General features: G+C 44.5%; 1 protein-coding gene across 2 annotated transcripts; it reads right to left on the bottom strand.

Annotated features, from left to right (window-relative positions):
* Positions 1-1,053: 1,053 nt before the first annotated feature.
* LOC127318085 (uncharacterized) lies at positions 1,054-6,110 on the bottom strand. Of its 2 annotated transcripts, none has more exons than XM_051348707.2 (6): positions 5,476-6,110; positions 5,309-5,374; positions 5,109-5,174; positions 4,326-4,649; positions 4,157-4,226; positions 1,054-1,465 (listed from the first exon to the last, which is right to left on the bottom strand). In XM_051348707.2, the coding sequence occupies exons 1-6, from the start codon at positions 5,860-5,862 to the stop codon at positions 1,452-1,454; spliced, it is 927 nt and encodes a 308-aa protein (XP_051204667.1). In that variant the 5' UTR covers positions 5,863-6,110; the 3' UTR covers positions 1,054-1,451. The 2 variants fall into 2 exon arrangements, with proteins under 2 accessions (XP_051204667.1, XP_051204668.1); XM_051348708.1 differs by having other exon boundaries at positions 1,054-1,470; positions 5,476-6,109.
* Positions 6,111-21,307: the final 15,197 nt, after the last annotated feature.

Below are 21,307 nucleotides of genomic sequence, written 5' to 3'. Positions count from 1 at the left end.
TGTCCATAGGCCATAGGCCATGATCTGCTCCTAGACCCCCATGCCTCTCGAAATTGGTGTCCTATTGCGGTATCCAGTGCAGTTTGCCCCGCCAATGCATGCAAGTTGCACATACCTCACGGAAAAGGACGCACCCCGTTACAAGATGGTCTAAAGTCGTTTGATTTAAAGGACTAATTTTTTTTTAGAATTCCTTCAAAGTATTCTTTTACACTCTAGTGTGGAGTAAAATTTTCATCCAGTCCTACCTCTTTTTGCAATTTCTTTAGTTTTTCTATGCAATCAAACACTACTTGATCCAAAATCTTGTTGTTTGCTAACCCTATAGGATTCAAATGGACATGGCACTTCAATCCTGCAATTTTCCTTTTCCTACATTTTGAAAATCCTACGAATCAAACGAGTCTTAAGAATGCATAACAGTTTTTCCTACAGGTTTGCATTGCAACTATATTGTGGAGGAAAATTTTCATCCACTCAAACCTCATGTTACAATTCCTTTGATTTTCCAGTGAAACAAACGCTACTTGAAAAAATTCCTACATATTCCAAAAATCCTATAGAATTCAACATAACATTATAATCCTGCGAATTTCCTACTTCTGCAAATTTCCTATTTCGCAAAAACAAATCCTACATATCAAACAGGCACTTACTGTAAACGTCGCCCTATCTGGTGGGTGGCACGCACCACAACTCCACTACTGCGAATCTGGATGCAGTGTATGGGCCATTTCGGAGACACTACTACACTGACCATGATCATACTCCGCGAAAGTATGTGCACTACAATGCCCTGAAACTTGTTTTTTACCAATGGCTATTCGTCTGAACGATTCAAGTTCGTGGGAAATCTGCAGAGAATACAGTGTCAATAGGGAAATATTCATCTCAAACTTGCCCTTCAAATTCAAGTCTAGTGCGACGTGGATCCGAAACCAGACATGTAGAGTTCCGCGGTAGGATCCGAATCCATCGCTCCATTCGTTTCTGCTGCTGATTGGCAGTTCCTGAAAACAGATATCATATTGCAACATTGCTCGACCAAAAATAGGAGACCGTGCAGAATTTCCTTCCGTCTCAAAAAGGTTTTCCGCAGGTTATATTATGAACCTCTGATCTAGATTGGCACGACTGCTACATGTGGCCTCATATGAAGGGGGAAGTTGCTTACATGCAGCATGGTAGCCAGTGCTGCTTCAGAAAACATTCCATGGCAGACTAGTCTCATTACCTGCTAGCCTCCAAATGGACTGGAAAGGAGCATCTGATGGCAATATTACACGGTTCTTCTCTCTAGCTACTAGGTGAAGCGCTCAGGCCGCTTCAAGAATAGCAGTACTATAGCAGTGATGGAGGTCAACGATTCGCAAAGCTTGACTGTCGGACTTGGCGGTTAGATTACTGAACTAGGTCATGTCATCCTGCCTTCGCTACCCACTTCAGTGTTACTAGTAACCACTTCCTAAGCTGTCAAAAACAAACTGTGGTTAGTATTTGTCGATATACTTTTTAAGATACATGAGAACGGAGACAAAAAGAAAGTCTGCATTAAAAAATAATATAAAATTTGGATGTAGGTCAGAAAGTGAGTTTTTTTCGAAAAGGAGGCTATGCCCCAGCCTACACGGCTTTCTTTATTATTGAAAGTGAGTTACATAGTTGATTACTTCTTCAATTTAACTTAGCAATTCTAGCAGCCACTAGCATGGGAAGAGCAGTTGATGATGTTATGAAGCTGTTAGAGTACGTCATGGTGATGGACCTGGGCCCGTTAGTCTTATGGTTTGCGTAGGGGTCAAGTAAGCCTTGCTTGGGAGTCAAGTAAACCTCTCTATATATGGAGAGGAGATGTATCAATCTAATCAAGCAAGAATTAAGAAGGAAATCCCTTTGCTCTTGCCCGGCCGTGGGCAAAAGGCCCCCGGCCGGCCTTCTTGCGCTATCCCTCTAGCAGCACCATAACATTTGGTATCAGCTTTCCCGGGTTCGATTATGTCCAACCCTCCACCGAGTTCTTCCCACCCGCCACCGCCGCACTCCGACGTCCCCGCCGTTCTCTCCCCGGCGGAGATCACCGCAGCCCTCCGCGATCTCGCCACCGCGGTCCAGGAGATCCACCTCTACTTAGCTGGCCCCTATGGGCCGCCGCCGGCCGCGCCACCAGCCGCCACCACCGGGCCATCGCTCTGCCGTGGCGCCCGCCGCATCTGGCGGTCTCGCCGCGTGATCGCCGCCACCACCCCGCCCTGGTTGGCGTGGCCGTCCCAGCCCCTCACGGGCCCTGCCGCGGTCGTGGCCTCGCCGCTGCGGCGACGACGTTCTTCTTGTCGTCGCCGCCACCCGACGCTGGGCTGCTGCAGTCCCCGCTGCCGTTGTCCACCATCTCTGGGCCGGGCCCTACCTCAGCGCCGGGGGTTCCTCTTCTCCAGCAGCCGGCCGCCTTCTTCCCCACCGGGACGCAGCAGCAGCAGCAGTCGCCGCCACCAACGATGCCGCTGCAGCTGTTGTCCTCACCGACGCTGTCCCTGCCGTTCGGTGGGCAGCTGCAACAGCAGCAGCTGCTGCCGCCGCCATCGATGCCGTCTCTGCCTTTCGGCGGTGTGGGAGCAACCTTGGCCCCGGGCTCTACATCGACACCGCCCGGGATGCCCTTCCACCAGGTCCGTTTCCCTCCGTCGCCGTCACCGCTTCCGGCTTGGATTGCTATCCGCCACGTGTCGGCGGCGGTGAGGCTGCATGCTGCTGCGCGCGGCCTCCTAGCGCGTCGGCGTGTACGGGAGATGCGTGATCTACAGCTGCAGCTCCTCCAAGTTGCGCTTCGTTGCGCAACGGACCTCGAGCTCGTCCGCTGCGTCGGGGATCTTGGGCGTGCGGTTTCCCCCACGGGCGGCGGACATGTTGTTTTTCCCGCGGGCAGCGACCTCAAAGTCTGCGCCATCGACAGTCATCCGGCAGGGAGAAGGCATGGTGTCACCGACAGGAGCGCACTGCGTAGCACCACTGCATTCCGTCGCTGCCCGCCGCGCGGGCTCCTTTTGTCCCGCTGGTTTCCATGGGATCCAGGTGGCTGTACAGGTGCACGTCCGATGGACGAATGGTGTCCACTTTATTTTCAGGGGTCAACAATAAAGCGTCCCTGTCTATTTCAGGTTGAGAGTAATAAAACAAGCCGAGATGTAAAAGGCTCGTTTTTAGGTGTTAGGGTTGTGTTGCGTCGAGTCATGGTTTGTTTCGGTTGCAGCTCGTCCTGGACCTGGGCCCGTTAGTCTTATGGTTTGCGTAGGGGTCAAGTAAGCCTTGCTTGGGAGTCAAGTAAACCTCTCTATATATGGAGAGGAGATGTATCAATCTAATCAAGCAAGAATTAAGAAGGAAATCCCTTTGCTCTTGCCCGGCCGTGGGCAAAAGGCCCCCGGCCGGCCTTCTTGCGCCATCCCTCTAGCAGCACCATAACAGAAGCACTAGTAACATATTGGACTAGGTTGGTTAGCTCACCTGGCTGAAGGAATATGCTCATTAATGCTATGAGCCTATGACTGAAGTCATGGAACCGATTAAATTAGGCCAAAATCTTTTTAGTCAATCTATTGTATTCCTAGACCACATCTCTATCTCATAACCGACTGCAGTATTTTCATTTACAGGAAGTCAATACTCAATCGTTAAAACTTGAAGTATCAAGGATTTTTCACATTGTGATGTCCATGTTTTAAGCACATCGTAGATAACATGTTCAAACAAAGATTTTTTTTTTCTCTAGCATCAGCTTGAATCACAATCCAACTCCTTAAGCTAGTTTGCGGTTGCTGAATTGTGTTGTAATCAACTTATTTTACAATCTATTGTGAGAAAATAGCCACAACAGAAAGAAAAATCTGGTTAGTCAAATGGAAAAATAAGTAAAAACCTGGTCAGAACAGTTGGATTACCACATCATCTACCACAATATCAAATGCACCCTTAATCTAAAAGGAGTATTTGCTATCTGAGTATCCATCCAAATGTGTGCTCGACATGGGTGATTTTTTCCCTAGTGAGTTCAACTTTCCCTTCAAGGGGATGAAGAGGTATGCATCAAAAATGGAAGATTTGCTGTCCACAAGACAAATGAAGATGCTGGCAACAATAGCTAGTTACATAAATTCTCACAAACCTGGTGGATTAGCTCTTTCCTGAGCTGGTGTTAGGTGATGCTTCGGCATTATCTCCCCGCGAAACATCATCTTTAAAACAGAAGAATGCATGTTTTAAGAAAAATGCCCCCTGAAACTGAAATGTCATATTTACCGAAAGTAGTGTACTAGTCTGTTTTCCTCTATTACCTCAGAGGATTCAGGCAACTGAAATGATCGAAGGTGGGACTGTGATGCCCCCAAGTGAAACGAAGGCTCGGGAATGGTTGTGTTAGTGCAACTTGGCAAAGCAACAGGTTGTGGTTGAGTTTGAGGTGGGGGATTCATTGGATCGAATGAATGATGAGCTCCTGAACTTTGGTTTACAGATGATACTACTGCCCCAGAATTGGGTGTCGCCACATTTCTTCCACCAACACCGAGGGCAGCGAACATTTGCGAGGCTTGCACAGGCTCAAGTCCTCCGGATAAATATGATGGGTTCAAGTAAACGCCATTTCTCATAGACAACATCTGCAATAAGATATCAGAGCAAAGATTCCATATTAGTAAGTGCAATCTCAGAATTAAAGATTTAACGTGCAGTTGAACTATTGCACCTACCAACTGAATATAGCTAGCTGGCATACATATCAATTGGCACAGGATTTGTCAAAGTGCATTCGCACAGGAAAGCTAGCCCTAACATAACAAGATTTTGTTAAGCAGTGTAAAATGGCATGCCGGGAAATCTGAGAATGAATCCAAGGAAATCAACAAGCTCTCTATATATGTCATAAAAGGTCGATCTGGCTAAACACACTCAACGTCAACGTATAGTAGTTGGCACTGCTGTGCTATGTGAAAAGAGAATCTCCCAGCATTAAAACTTCACTATCGATTTGATGTTGGCGGTTTGGACTTTGGATCAGTCAAAAGTTATTGCATTAGCATGCTAACATCTATATCATCCAAATAAATGCGTCTGCTGACCTGCACTTGGAGCTGCAGTTGCTTGAGATACTCGATGGCCTCGTCAAGCATGGACGCCTTGTCAGTCTGCAACCCCGCAAACAAACGCACACACTAGGCCGTAAATTTGCAGCACAAGCACAGAAACACTAACTCAGCAGCCCCGAATTCAGGGGCAAAGAAAGTAAAGTCAAGGGCTTTGTTGGTTTTGTGTTGCTGACCTTGTTGGAATTTGGTATGAGGCTCTGCAACGCCTTCATCTTCTCGTTGATCTTGCTCCTCCGCCTCTGCGCGCAACCAAAGACGAGGCCGTTAGCATCTGGAAATGAGCAAGAATAGCATAGCCGGGCGACAGAAAGAAGGGTTCGCGAGCGGCGTAGTCCAGCACCTTCTCGGAGAGGTTGTGCACCTCGGCTGCGCGGGTCCGCTTGCCGCCGGAGACCCCGCGCGGGCGGTCCTCCGAGCCGTGCGGCTCGGGCTCCGACGACCCGCCCGCCTCGCTCTCGTAGAACCCGCCGCCGGCCGCCAGCTCTGCATACTCCACCGCCTGCTGGTGCTGTTGCTGCTGCTGATGCTGCTGGCCCATCGCGGCAGCCGCAGCCGCAGCCTGGAACGCGGCGCGGCCGGCGTGGCCGAACATCTGGCGCCGCACCTCCTCCTCCTCTTCCTCCCGCCGCCGCCTCCGCTCCTGCTGCATCAGCACCAGCTCCCGCACCGCGCCGCTCCCGCTCCCGCCACCTCCTCCGATTCCGAACCCGCCATCCTGCTCCTCCATCCCAGCTCACACCGCGGTTCGCCAGGCGCAGCGCGGTGCCACTGTTCTCCGCACGGAAGAGGGGAGAAGAGATGCTACAGAGGGGGAGCGGAGGAGAGAGAGAGAGAGTTTGGGGGGAGGTAGCTTCCCTTCTTTTTAGTGTTGCGCCCATGCCGTGCTGCTGCTGGGAAGCGCGCTGGTGGTGGCCTCGCTCGCTTGCTTGCGCCCGCCCGCTGCTTGCCCGCTTTGGGTTTCCTTCTTTTTTGGCCAATTTTTCTTTCCCGGCATCGCAAGCTTTTCTCGTCGGGCGCGGCCGTGCGCACAGCACAGCACGTCAGCAGCGGAGGGTGGCGTGTCAGCTTGCGGGTTGGACTGTTTGTTTTTCCTCTTCTGCCTGACTGCCTGCTGCCTCTGCGTCTGTGCGGCGGGTTGCATTGATGACGGCTTTCGGTTGTGTGTGGGCTTGGGATACCTCCGACTTGCGTTCAGTTCGTCGTGGCATCTCCAACGGGCCCAACGCATCTCGCACGTCGTCCGTTTGCGTTAGGGCATCTCCGTGAGCGACGTTTGCCTCCGCCTAACCGAAAAAAGTCCGGTACCACCTACAGCGGGGTGACATAAAGTGGCCGGGCCGTCCGTGGTGACGCAAACCTGGCTTAAATATGTGACTCGGATGCATCTCTACGGATGCTGCGCGAACGCGCAAAGTGTCCGCTCGCGTCTGTCGGACGTTTCGTCGGGCCCGCCTGACAGCGATCCTGTCGATGCGTCTTCTCAAGCGCGCCAGCGACTGCCGCCGTTGCGTCGCTTCGGCAGTCTGCGCCACGTTAATGGCGATGCCTCGGCTGCCGAGCGGCCGCCGTCTACCTCCGCCAACCACGTTAATGGTGACGCCACGCGTCCCGCGGCCATCGCCTGCCTCCGGCCTATATAAAGAGGGCGCGCGTTCTTCTTCCTCATCCACTCCTCGAAACAAACCCTAGCCGCCACAAACTCCACCGTAGCGCCGCCTAGCTCTTCCTGCAACGCAGCCAGGCCCGCGAGGAAGTCCATGGCGGGTCCTGGTGGCCGGCGAGGCGGTCGAGGCTACGGCCCTGGGCGCACCCGGGGCCGGGGCAGGCGCCGCCGTGGTGGAGCAGCTACGGCCCCACGCCGGTGATGTCTACGCACGCTTCTATTCCTATAGACAGTGTTGGGCCTCCAAGAGCAGAGGTTTGTAGAACAGCAGCAAGTTTCCCTTAAGTGAATCACCCAAGATTTATCGAACTCAGGCAGGTAGAGGTCAGAGATATCCCTCTCAAGCAACCCTGCAATTACGATACAAGAAGTCTCTTGTGTCCCCAACACACGTAATACACTTGTCAGATGTATAGGTGCACTAGTTCGGCGAAGAGATAGTAAAACACAGGTGGTATAGATGGTGGTAATATTGCAGGAAGTAAAGATGCAAGAAACAAGAAACAAGCGATGTTTGCAGTATTTGGAAACAAGGCCTAGGGATCATACTTTCACTAGTGGACACTCTCAACATTGATCACATAATAAATAAATAACTTCTCCTCACTTGTGCTATATTCACACTCTCTTGTTGAATAACAAACATCATTCATTGTGTAGGGCTATGATGGCGTGTATTTCACACGTTCGTTGGGCAACCCCAAGAGGAAGGTATGATGCGCACAGCAGCAAGTTTTCCCTCAGAAAGAAACCAAGGTTTATCGAACCAGGAGGAGCCAAGAAGCACGTTGAAGGTTGATGGCGGCGGGATGTAGTGCGGCGCAACACCAGGGATTCCGGCGCCAACGTGGAACCTGCACAACACAACCAAAGTACTTTGCCCCAACGAAACAGTGAGGTTGTCAATCTCACCGGCTTGCTGTAACAAAGGATTAACCGTATTGTGTGGAAGATGATTGTTTGCGAGAAAACGATAGAACAAGTATTGCAGTAGATTGTATTTCAGTATAGAGAATTGGACCGGGGTCCACAGTTCACTAGAGGTGTCTCTCCCATAAGACAAACAGCATGTTGGGTGAACAAATTACAGTTGGGCAATTGACAAATAAAGAGAGCATGACAATGCACATACATATCATGATGAGTATAGTGAGATTTAATTGGGCATTACGACAAAGTACATAGACCGTCATCCAACTGCATCTATGCCTAAAAAGTCCACCTTCAGGTTATCATCCGAACCCCCTCCAGTATTAAGTTGCTAACAACAGACAATTGCATTAAGTATTGCGCGTAATGTAACTAGTGACTACATCCTTGAACATAGCACCAATGTTTTATCCCTAGTGGCAACGACACATCCATAACCTTAGAGGTTCTTGTCACCTCCTCAGTTCACGGAGACATGAACCCACTATCGAGCATAAATACTCCCTCTTGGAGTTACTAGCATCAACTTGGCCAGAGCATCTACTAATAACGGAGAGCATGCAAGATCATAAACAACACATAGACATAGCTTTGATAATCAACATAACAAGTATTCTCTATTCATCGGATCCCAACAAACGCAACATATAGAATTACAGATAGATGATCTTGATCATGTTAGGCAGCTCACAAGATCCGACAATGATAGCACAATGGGGAGAAGACAACCATCTAGCTACTGCTATGGACCCATCGTCCAGGGGGAGACTCCTCACCCATCACACCGGAGGCGCCCATGGCGGCGTAGAGTCCTCGGGGAGATGATTCCCCTCTCCGGCGAGGGTGCCGGAGGCGATCTCTGGATCCCCGAGATGGGATCGGCGGCGTCTGGAAGGTTTTCCGTATCGTGGCTCTCGATCCTGGGGTTTCGTCACGGAGGCTATTTGTAGGCGGAAGGGCAGGTCAAGAGGCGGCACGGGGCCCCACACCACGGGGCCGCGCGGCCAAGGGGGGCCGCGCCGCCTAGGGTGTGGCCCCTCCGTGGCCCCTCTTCGTCTCTCCTTCGGACTTCACGGAAGCTTCGTGAGAAAATAGGCCCTGGGCTTTGATTTCGTCCAATTCGAGAATATTTCCTTACTAGGATTTCTGAAACCAAAAACACAGAAAACAAAGAATCGGCACTTCGGCATCTTGTTAATAGGTTAGTTCCGAGAAAATGCACGAATATGACATAAAGTGTGCATAAAACATGTAGATAACATCAATAATGTGGCATGGAACATAAGAAATTATCGATACGTCGGAGACGTATCAGCATCCCCAAGCTTAGTTCTGCTCGTCCCGAGCAGGTAAAACGATAACACGGATAATTTCGGAGTGACATGCCATCATAATCTTGATCATACTATTTGTAAAGCATATGTAGTGAATGCAGCGATCAAAACAATGTACATGACATGAGTAAACAAGTGAATCATAAAGCAAAGACTTTTCATGAATAGCACTTCAAGACAAACATTAATAAGTCTTGCATAAGAGTTAACTCATAAAGCAATAATTCAAAGTAAAGGTATTGAAGCAACACAAAAGAAGACTAAGTTTCAGCGGTTGCTTTCAACTTGTAACATGTATATCTCATGGATATTGTCAACATAGAGTAATATAATAAGTGCAATAAGCAAGTATGTAGGAATCAATGCACAGTTCACACAAGTGTTTGCTTCTTGAGGTGGAGAGAAATAGGTGAACTGACTCAACATTGAAAGTAAAAGAATGGTCCTCCATAGAGGAAAAGCATCGATTGCTATATTTGTGCTAGAGCTTTGATTTTGAAAACATGAAACAATTTTGTCAACGGTAGTAATAAAGCATATGCATCATGTAAATTATATCTTATAAGTTGCAAGCCTCATGCATAGTATACTAATAGTGCCCGCACCTTGTCCTAATTAGCTTGGACTACCGGATCATCACAATGCATTGTTTTTACCAAGTGTCACAAAGGGGTACCTCTATGCCGCCTGTACAAAGGTCTAAGGAGAAAGCTCGCATTGGATTTCTCGCTATTGATTATTCTTCAACTTAGACATCCATACCGGGACAACATAGACAACAGATAATGGACTCCTCTTTTATGAATAAGCATATAACAACAATTAATAATTTTCTCATTTGAGATTGAGGATATATGTCCAAAACTGAAACTTCCACCATGGATCATGGCTTTAGTTAGCGGCCCAATGTTCTTCTCTAACATATGCATGCTTAACCATAAGGTGGTAGATCTCTCTTACTTCAGACAAGACGGACATGCATAGCAACTCACATGAAATTCAACAATGAATAATTGATGGCGTCCCCAGTGAACATGGTTATCGCGCAACAAGCAACTTAATAAGAGATAAAGTGCATAATTACATATTCAATACCACAATAGTTTTTAAGCTATTTGTCCCATGAGCTATATATTGCAAAGGTGAATGATGGAATTTTAAAGGTAGCACTCAAGCAATTTACTTTGGAATGGCGGAAAATACCATGTAGTATAGGTAGGTATGGTGGACACAAATGGCATAGTGGTTGGCTCAAGTATTTTGGATGCATGAGAAGTATTCCCTCTCGATACAAGGTTTAGGCTAGCAAGGCTTATTTGAAACAAACACAAGGATGAACCGGTGCAGCAAAACTCACATAAAAGACATATTGAAAACATTATAAGACTCTACACCGTCTTCCTTGTTGTTCAAACTCAATACTAGAAATTATCTAGACCTTAGAGAAACCAAATATGCAAACCAAATTTTAGCGTGCTCTATGTATTTCTTCATTAATGGGTGCAAAGCATATGATGCAAGAGCTTAATCATGAGCACAACAATTGCCAAGTATCACATTACCCAAGACATTTATAGCAATTACTACATGTATCATTTTCCAATTCCAACCATATAACAATTTAACGAAGGAGAAACTTCGCCATGAATACTATGAGTAGAAACCAAGGACATACTTGTCCATATGCTACAGCGGAGCGTGTCTCTCTCCCATAAAGTGAATGCTAGGATCCATTTTATTCAAACAAAACAAAAAACAAAAACAAACCGACGCTCCAAGACAAGCACATAAGATGTGATGGAATAAAAATATACTTTCAGGGGAGGAACCTGATAATGTTGTCGATGAAGAAGGGGATGCCTTGGGCATCCCCAAGCTTAGACGCTTGAGTCTTCTTAGAATATGCAGGGGTGAACCACCGGGGCATCCCCAAGCTTAGAGCTTTCACTCTCCTTGATCATGTTGCATCATACTCCTCTCTTGATCCTTGAAAACTTCCTCCACACCAAACTCGAAACAACTCATTAGAGGGTTAGTGCACAATATAAATTGACATATTCAGAGGTGACACAATCATTCTTAACACTTCTGGATATTGCATAATGCTACTGGACATTAGTGGATCAAAGAAATTCATCCAACATAGCGAAAGAGGCAATGCGAAATAAAAGGCAGAATCTGTCAAAACATAACAGTTCGTATTGACGAATTTTAAAATGGCACCAGACTTGCTCAAATGAAAATGCTCAAATTGAATGAAAGTTGCGTACATATCTGAGGATCATGCACGTAAATTGGCTTAATTTTCTGAGCTACCTACAGGGAGGTGGACCCAGATTCGTGACAGCAAAGAAATCTGGAACTGTGCAGTAATCCAAATCTAGTACTTACTTTTCTATCAACGGCTTAACTTGGCACAACAAAATACAAAACTAAGATAAGGAGAGGTTGCTACAGTAGTAAACAACTTCCAAGACACAAAATAAAAACAAAGTACTGTAGGTAAAACATGGGTTGTCTCCCATAAGCGCTTTTCTTTAACGCCTTTCAGCTAGGCGCAGAAAGTGTGTATCAAGTATTATCGAAGGGTGGTACTTCTACAGCGGTGTGGGCTTTTCTCAACCAGGCATAGTATATTAGATACATAAGTTTTAGCATCTCCCTTTTCATTAGTCTTAGGCGTGCTACTCTCATCAAACAAATTTTCAGGAACAAGCCAAGCATAGTTATTTTCTAGTGCATCATTCATAGCTAGGAGCTTACATGGTATTGGTGCTTTGATCTCCCCTCCATCATCAATATTATTAGTGTATCTTATTCTATCCATATCCATCTTTTCAAGGAGACTAACAAAATTAGTAGGAGAACCAAGCATATTAAATTTAGCAAACACCTTTCTAGCTTCTCTTGCTAGACCACCAAATTCTCTAAGAAGGGTTTCTAATACAAAATCTTTCTTTTCCCCCTCTTCCATATCGCCAAGTGTGAAAAACATGTGTTGGATTATAGGATTAAGATTAACAAATTTAGTTTCCAACAGGCGAACTAAATGTGCAGCAGCAATTTCATAAGTAGGCGCAAGGTCTACCAAGTGTCTATCTTCAAAATTTTCAATAGTACTAACATGGTTGAAGAATTCTTCTATATTATTTCTCCCAACTATAGACCCACGTCCTACCGGTATGTCTTTTGTGGTAAAATTAAAAGGAAACATGATGAATAAAGTAAAGTAAATGCAAGTAAACTAATTTTTTTTGTGTTTTTGATATAGCAAACAAGATAACAAGTAAAGTAAAACTAGCAACTAATTTTTTTGTATTTTGATTTAGTGCAGCAAACAAAGTAGTAAATAAAACTAAGCAAGACAAAAACAAAGTAAAGAGATTGAGAAGTGGAGACTCCCCTTGCAGCGTGTCTTGATCTCCCGACAACGGCGCCGAGAAAATATGCTTGATGGCGTGTATTTCACACGTTCGTTGGGCAACCCCAAGAGGAAGGTATGATGCGCACAGCAGCAAGTTTTCCCTCAGAAAGAAACCAAGGTTTATCGAACCAGGAGGAGCCAAGAAGCACGTTGAAGGTTGATGGCGGCGGGATGTAGTGCGGCGCAACACCAGGGATTCCGGCGCCAACGTGGAACCTGAACAACACAACCAAAGTACGTTCCCCCCAAGAACCAGTGAGGTTGTCAATCTCACCGGCTTCTTGTAACAAAGGATTAACCGTATTGTGTGGAAGATGATTGTTTGCAGAAAACAGTAGAACAAGTATTGCGTAGATTGTATTTCGGTATAGAGAATTGGACCGGGGTCCACAGTTCACTAGAGGTGTCTCTCCCATAAGACAAACAGCATGTTGGGTGAACAAATTACAGTTGGGCAATTGACAAATAAAGAGATCATGACAATGCACATACATATCATGATGAGTATAGTGAGATTTAATTGGGCATTACGACAAAGTACATAGACCGTCATCCAACTGCATCTATGCCTAAAAAGTCCACCTTCAGGTTATCATCCGAACCCCCTCCAGTATTAAGTTGCTAACAACAGACAATTGCATTAAGTATTGCGCGTAATGTAACTAGTGACTACATCCTTGAACATAGCACCAATGTTTTATCCCTAGTGGCAACAGCACATCCATAACCTTAGAGGTTCTTGTCACCCCTCCAGATTCACGGAGACATGAACCCACTATCGAGCATAAATACTCCCTCGTGGAGTTACGAGCATCAACTTCGCAACCCCATCGACTAAAACCGGAGAGCATGCAAGATCATAAACAACACATAGACATAGCTTTGATAATCAACATAACAAGTATTCTCTATTCATCGGATCCCAACAAACGCAACATATAGAATTACAGATAGATGATCTTGATCATGTTAGGCAGCTCACAAGATCCGACAATGATAGCACAATGGGGAGAAGACAACCATCTAGCTACTGCTATGGACCCATAGTCCAGGGGTAGACTACTCACACATCACTCCGGAGGCGCCCATGGCGGCGTAGAGTCCTCCGGGAGATGATTCCCCTCTCCGGCAGGGTGCCGGAGGCGATCTCTGGATCCCCCGAGATGGGATCGGCGGCGGCGGCGTCTGGAAGGTTTTCCGTATCGTGGCTCTCGATGCGGGGGTTTCGTCACGGAGGCTATTTGTAGGCGGAAGGGCAGGTCAAGAGGCGGCACGGGGCCCCACACCACAGGGCCGCGCGGCCAAGGGGGCCGCGCCGCCCTAGGGTGTGGCCCCTCCGTGGCCCCTCTTCGTCTCTCCTTCGGACTTACGGAAGCTTCGTGAGAAAATAGGCCCACAGGCTTTGATTTCGTCCAATTCCGAGAATATTTCCTTACTAGGATTTCTGAAACCAAAAACAGCAGAAAACAGAATCGGCACTTCGGCATCTTGTTAATAGGTTAGTTCCAGAAAATGCACGAATATGACATAAAGTGTGCATAAAACATGTAGATAACATCAATAATGTGGCATGGAACATAAGAAATTATCGATACGTCGGAGACGTATCAGCATCCCCAAGCTTAGTTCTGCTCGTCCCGAGCAGGTAAAACGATAACACAGATAATTTCTGGAGTGACATGCCATCATAATCTTGATCATACTATTTGTAAAGCATATGTAGTGAATGCAGCGATCAAAACAATGTACATGACATGAGTAAACAAGTGAATCATAAAGCAAAGACTTTTCATGAATAGCACTTCAAGACAAACATTAATAAGTCTTGCATAAGAGTTAACTCATAAAGCAATAATTCAAAGTAAAGGTATTGAAGCAACACAAAAGAAGACTAAGTTTCAGCGGTTGCTTTCAACTTGTAACATGTATATCTCATGGATATTGTCAACATAGAGTAATATAATAAGTGCAATAAGCAAGTATGTAGGAATCAATGCACAGTTCACACAAGTGTTTGCTTCTTGAGGTGGAGAGAAATAGGTGAACTGACTCAACATTGAAAGTAAAAGAATGGTCCTCCATAGAGGAAAAGCATCGATTGCTATATTTGTGCTAGAGCTTTGATTTTGAAAACATGAAACAATTTTGTCAACGGTAGTAATAAAGCATATGCATCATGTAAATTATATCTTATAAGTTGCAAGCCTCATGCATAGTATACTAATAGTGCCCGCACCTTGTCCTAATTAGCTTGGACTACCGGATCATCACAATGCATTGTTTTTACCAAGTGTCACAAAGGGGTACCTCTATGCCACTTTGTACAAAGGTCTAAGGAGAAAGCTCGCATTGGATTTCTCGCTATTGATTATTCTTCAACTTAGACATCCATACCGGGACAACATAGACAACAGATAATGGACTCCTCTTTTATGCATAAGCATATAACAACAATTAATAATTTTCTCATTTGAGATTGAGGATATATGTCCAAAACTGAAACTTCCACCATGGATCATGGCTTTAGTTAGCGGCCCAATGTTCTTCTCTAACATATGCATGCTTAACCATAAGGTGGTAGATCTCTCTTACTTCAGACAAGACGGACATGCATAGCAACTCACATGAAATTCAACAATGAATAATTGATGGCGTCCCCAGTGAACATGGTTATCGCGCAACAAGCAACTTAATAAGAGATAAAGTGCATAATTACATATTCAATACCACAATAGTTTTTAAGCTATTTGTCCCATGAGCTATATATTGCAAAGGTGAATGATGGAATTTTAAAGGTAGCACTCAAGCAATTTACTTTGGAATGGCGGAAAATACCATGTAGTATAGGTAGGTATGGTGGACACAAATGGCATAGTGGTTGGCTCAAGTATTTTGGATGCATGAGAAGTATTCCCTCTCGATACAAGGTTTAGGCTAGCAAGGCTTATTTGAAACAAACACAAGGATGAACCGGTGCAGCAAAACTCACATAAAAGACATATTGAAAACATTATAAGACTCTACACCGTCTTCCTTGTTGTTCAAACTCAATACTAGAAATTATCTAGACCTTAGAGAAACCAAATATGCAAACCAAATTTTAGCGTGCTCTATGTATTTCTTCATTAATGGGTGCAAAGCATATGATGCAAGAGCTTAATCATGAGCACAACAATTGCCAAGTATCACATTACCCAAGACATTTATAGCAATTACTACATGTATCATTTTCCAATTCCAACCATATAACAATTTAACGAAGGAGAAACTTCGCCATGAATACTATGAGTAGAAACCAAGGACATACTTGTCCATATGCTACAGCGGAGCGTGTCTCTCTCCCATAAAGTGAATGCTAGGATCCATTTTATTCAAACAAAACAAAAAACAAAAACAAACCGACGCTCCAAGACAAGCACATAAGATGTGATGGAATAAAAATATACTTTCAGGGGAGGAACCTGATAATGTTGTCGATGAAGAAGGGGATGCCTTGGGCATCCCCAAGCTTAGACGCTTGAGTCTTCTTAGAATATGCAGGGGTGAACCACCGGGGCATCCCCAAGCTTAGAGCTTTCACTCTCCTTGATCATGTTGCATCATACTCCTCTCTTGATCCTTGAAAACTTCCTCCACACCAAACTCGAAACAACTCATTAGAGGGTTAGTGCACAATATAAATTGACATATTCAGAGGTGACACAATCATTCTTAACACTTCTGAATATTGCATAATGCTACTGGACATTAGTGGATCAAAGAAATTCATCCAACATAGCGAAAGAGGCAATGCGAAATAAAAGGCAGAATCTGTCAAAACATAACAGTTCGTATTGACGAATTTTAAAATGGCACCAGACTTGCTCAAATGAAAATGCTCAAATTGAATGAAAGTTGCGTACATATCTGAGGATCATGCACGTAAATTGGCTTAATTTTCTGAGCTACCTACAGGGAGGTGGACCCAGATTCGTGACAGCAAAGAAATCTGGAACTGTGCAGTAATCCAAATCTAGTACTTACTTTTCTATCAACGGCTTAACTTGGCACAACAAAATACAAAACTAAGATAAGGAGAGGTTGCTACAGTAGTAAACAACTTCCAAGACACAAAATAAAAACAAAGTACTGTAGGTAAAACATGGGTTGTCTCCCATAAGCGCTTTTCTTTAACGCCTTTCAGCTAGGCGCAGAAAGTGTGTATCAAGTATTATCGAAGGGTGGTACTTCTACAGCGGGGTGTGGGCTTTTCTCAACCAGGCATAGTATATTAGATACATAAGTTTTAGCATCTCCCTTTTCATTAGTCTTAGGCGTGCTACTCTCATCAAACAAATTTTCAGGAACAAGCCAAGCATAGTTATTTTCTAGTGCATCATTCATAGCTAGGAGCTTACATGGTATTGGTGCTTTGATCTCCCCTCCATCATCAATATTATTAGTGTATCTTATTCTATCCATATCCATCTTTTCAAGGAGACTAACAAAATTAGTAGGAGAACCAAGCATATTAAATTTAGCAAACACCTTTCTAGCTTCTCTTGCTAGACCACCAAATTCTCTAAGAAGGGTTTCTAATACAAAATCTTTCTTTTCCCCCTCTTCCATATCGCCAAGTGTGAAAAACATGTGTTGGATTATAGGATTAAGATTAACAAATTTAGTTTCCAACAGGCGAACTAAATGTGCAGCAGCAATTTCATAAGTAGGCGCAAGGTCTACCAAGTGTCTATCTTCAAAATTTTCAATAGTACTAACATGGTTGAAGAATTCTTCTATATTATTTCTCCCAACTATAGACCCACGTCCTACCGGTATGTCTTTTGTGGTAAAATTAAAAGGAAACATGATGAATAAAGTAAAGTAAATGCAAGTAAACTAATTTTTTTTGTGTTTTTGATATAGCAAACAAGATAACAAGTAAAGTAAAACTAGCAACTAATTTTTTTGTATTTTGATTTAGTGCAGCAAACAAAGTAGTAAATAAAACTAAGCAAGACAAAAACAAAGTAAAGAGATTGAGAAGTGGAGACTCCCCTTGCAGCGTGTCTTGATCTCCCCGGCAACGGCGCCAGAAAATATGCTTGATGGCGTGTATTTCACACGTTCGTTGGGCAACCCCAAGAGGAAGGTATGATGCGCACAGCAGCAAGTTTTCCCTCAGAAAGAAACCAAGGTTTATCGAACCAGGAGGAGCCAAGAAGCACGTTGAAGGTTGATGGCGGCGGGATGTAGTGCGGCGCAACACCAGGGATTCCGGCGCCAACGTGGAACCTGCACAACACAACCAAAGTACTTTGCCCCAACGAAACAGTGAGGTTGTCAATCTCACCGGCTTGCTGTAACAAAGGATTAACCGTATTGTGTGGAAGATGATTGTTTGCAGAAAACAGTAGAACAAGTATTGCAGTAGATTGTATTTCAGTATAGAGAATTGGACCGGGGTCCACAGTTCACTAGAGGTGTCTCTCCCATAAGACAAACAGCATGTTGGGTGAACAAATTACAGTTGGGCAATTGACAAATAAAGAGATCATGACAATGCACATACATATCATGATGAGTATAGTGAGATTAAATTGGGCATTACGACAAAGTACATAGACCGTCATCCAACTGCATCTATGCCTAAAAAGTCCACCTTCAGGTTATCATCCGAACCCCCTCCAGTATTAAGTTGCTAACAACAGACAATTGCATTAAGTATTGCGCGTAATGTAACTAGTGACTACATCCTTGAACATAGCACCAATGTTTTATCCCTAGTGGCAACAGCACATCCATAACCTTAGAGGTTCTTGTCACCCCTCCAGATTCACGGAGACATGAACCCACTATCGAGCATAAATACTCCCTCTTGGAGTTACTAGCATCAACTTGGCCAGAGCATCTACTAATAACGGAGAGCATGCAAGATCATAAACAACACATAGACATAGCTTTGATAATCAACATAACAAGTATTCTCTATTCATCGGATCCCAACAAACGCAACATATAGAATTACAGATAGATGATCTTGATCATGTTAGGCAGCTCACAAGATCCGACAATGATAGCACAATGGGGAGAAGACAACCATCTAGCTACTGCTATGGACCCATAGTCCAGGGGTAGACTACTCACACATCACTCCGGAGGCGCCCATGGCGGCGTAGAGTCCTCCGGGAGATGATTCCCCTCTCCGGCAGGGTGCCGGAGGCGATCTCCTGGATCCCCCGAGATGGGATCGGCGGCGGCGGCGTCTCTGGAAGGTTTTCCGTATCGTGGCTCTCGGTACTGGGGGTTTCGTCACGGAGGCTATTTGTAGGCGGAAGGGCAGGTCAAGAGGCGGCACGGGGGCCCCACACCACAGGGCCGCGCGGCCAAGGGGGGGGCCGCGCCGCCCTAGGGTGTGGCCCCTCCGTGGCCCCTCTTCGTCTCTCCTTCGGACTTCTGGAAGCTTCGTGAGAAAATAGGCCCCTGGGCTTTGATTTCGTCCAATTCCGAGAATATTTCCTTACTAGGATTTCTGAAACCAAAAACAGCAATGACAACAGAATCGGCACTTCGGCATCTTGTTAATAGGTTAGTTCCAGAAAATGCACGAATATGACATAAAGTGTGCATAAAACATGTAGATAACATCAATAATGTGGCATGGAACATAAGAAATTATCGATACGTCGGAGACGTATCAGCATCCCCAAGCTTAGTTACGCTCGTCGAGCAGGTAAAACGATAACACAGATAATTTCTGGAGTGACATGCCATCATAATCTTGATCATACTATTTGTAAAGCATATGTAGTGAATGCAGCGATCAAAACAATGTACATGACATGAGTAAACAAGTGAATCATAAAGCAAAGACTTTTCATGAATAGCACTTCAAGACAAACATTAATAAGTCTTGCATAAGAGTTAACTCATAAAGCAATAATTCAAAGTAAAGGTATTGAAGCAACACAAAAGAAGACTAAGTTTCAGCGGTTGCTTTCAACTTGTAACATGTATATCTCATGGATATTGTCAACATAGAGTAATATAATAAGTGCAATAAGCAAGTATGTAGGAATCAATGCACAGTTCACACAAGTGTTTGCTTCTTGAGGTGGAGAGAAATAGGTGAACTGACTCAACATTGAAAGTAAAAGAATGGTCCTCCATAGAGGAAAAGCATCGATTGCTATATTTGTGCTAGAGCTTTGATTTTGAAAACATGAAACAATTTTGTCAACGGTAGTAATAAAGCATATGCATCATGTAAATTATATCTTATAAGTTGCAAGCCTCATGCATAGTATACTAATAGTGCCCGCACCTTGTCCTAATTAGCTTGGACTACCGGATCATCACAATGCATTGTTTTTACCAAGTGTCACAAAGGGGTACCTCTATGCCACTTTGTACAAAGGTCTAAGGAGAAAGCTCGCATTGGATTTCTCGCTATTGATTATTCTTCAACTTAGACATCCATACCGGGACAACATAGACAACAGATAATGGACTCCTCTTTTATGCATAAGCATATAACAACAATTAATAATTTTCTCATTTGAGATTGAGGATATATGTCCAAAACTGAAACTTCCACCATGGATCATGGCTTTAGTTAGTGGCCCAATGTTCTTCTCTAACATATGCATGCTTAACCATAAGGTGGTAGATCTCTCTTACTTCAGACAAGACGGACATGCATAGCAACTCACATGAAATTCAACAATGAATAATTGATGGCGTCCCCAGTGAACATGGTTATCGCGCAACAAGCAACTTAATAAGAGATAAAGTGCATAATTACATATTCAATACCACAATAGTTTTTAAGCTATTTGTCCCATGAGCTATATATTGCAAAGGTGAATGATGGAATTTTAAAGGTAGCACTCAAGCAATTTACTTTGGAATGGCGGAAAATACCATGTAGTATAGGTAGGTATGGTGGACACAAATGGCATAGTGGTTGGCTCAAGTATTTTGGATGCATGAGAAGTATTCCCTCTCGATACAAGGTTTAGGCTAGCAAGGCTTATTTGAAACAAACACAAGGATGAACCGGTGCAGCAAAACTCACATAAAAGACATATTGAAAACATTATAAGACTCTACACCGTCTTCCTTGTTGTTCAAACTCAATACTAGAAATTATCTAGACCTTAGAGAAACCAAATATGCAAACCAAATTTTAGCGTGCTCTATGTATTTCTTCATTAATGGGTGCAAAGCATATGATGCAAGAGCTTAATCATGAGCACAACAATTGCCAAGTATCACATTACCCAAGACATTTATAGCAATTACTACATGTATCATTTTCCAATTCCAACCATATAACAATTTAACGAAGGAGAAACTTCGCCATGAATACTATGAGTAGAAACCAAGGACATACTTGTCCATATGCTACAGCGGAGCGTGTCTCTCTCCCATAAAGTGAATGCTAGGATCCATTTTATTCAAACAAAACAAAAAACAAAAACAAACCGACGCTCCAAGACAAGCACATAAGATGTGATGGAATAAAAATATACTTTCAGGGGAGGAACCTGATAATGTTGTCGATGAAGAAGGGGATGCCTTGGGCATCCCCAAGCTTAGACGCTTGAGTCTTCTTAGAATATGCAGGGGTGAACCACCGGGGCATCCCCAAGCTTAGAGCTTTCACTCTCCTTGATCATGTTGCATCATACTCCTCTCTTGATCCTTGAAAACTTCCTCCACACCAAACTCGAAACAACTCATTAGAGGGTTAGTGCACAATATAAATTGACATATTCAGAGGTGACACAATCATTCTTAACACTTCTGGATATTGCATAATGCTACTGGACATTAGTGG

The sequence above is a fragment of the Lolium perenne genome, chromosome 7, assembly GCF_019359855.2.
Source record: "Lolium perenne isolate Kyuss_39 chromosome 7, Kyuss_2.0, whole genome shotgun sequence".
Taxonomy (NCBI): Eukaryota; Viridiplantae; Streptophyta; class Magnoliopsida; order Poales; family Poaceae; genus Lolium; species Lolium perenne.
Note: the sequence above shows the minus strand (reverse complement) of the source record. Positions and strands in the feature narration are given on the sequence as shown.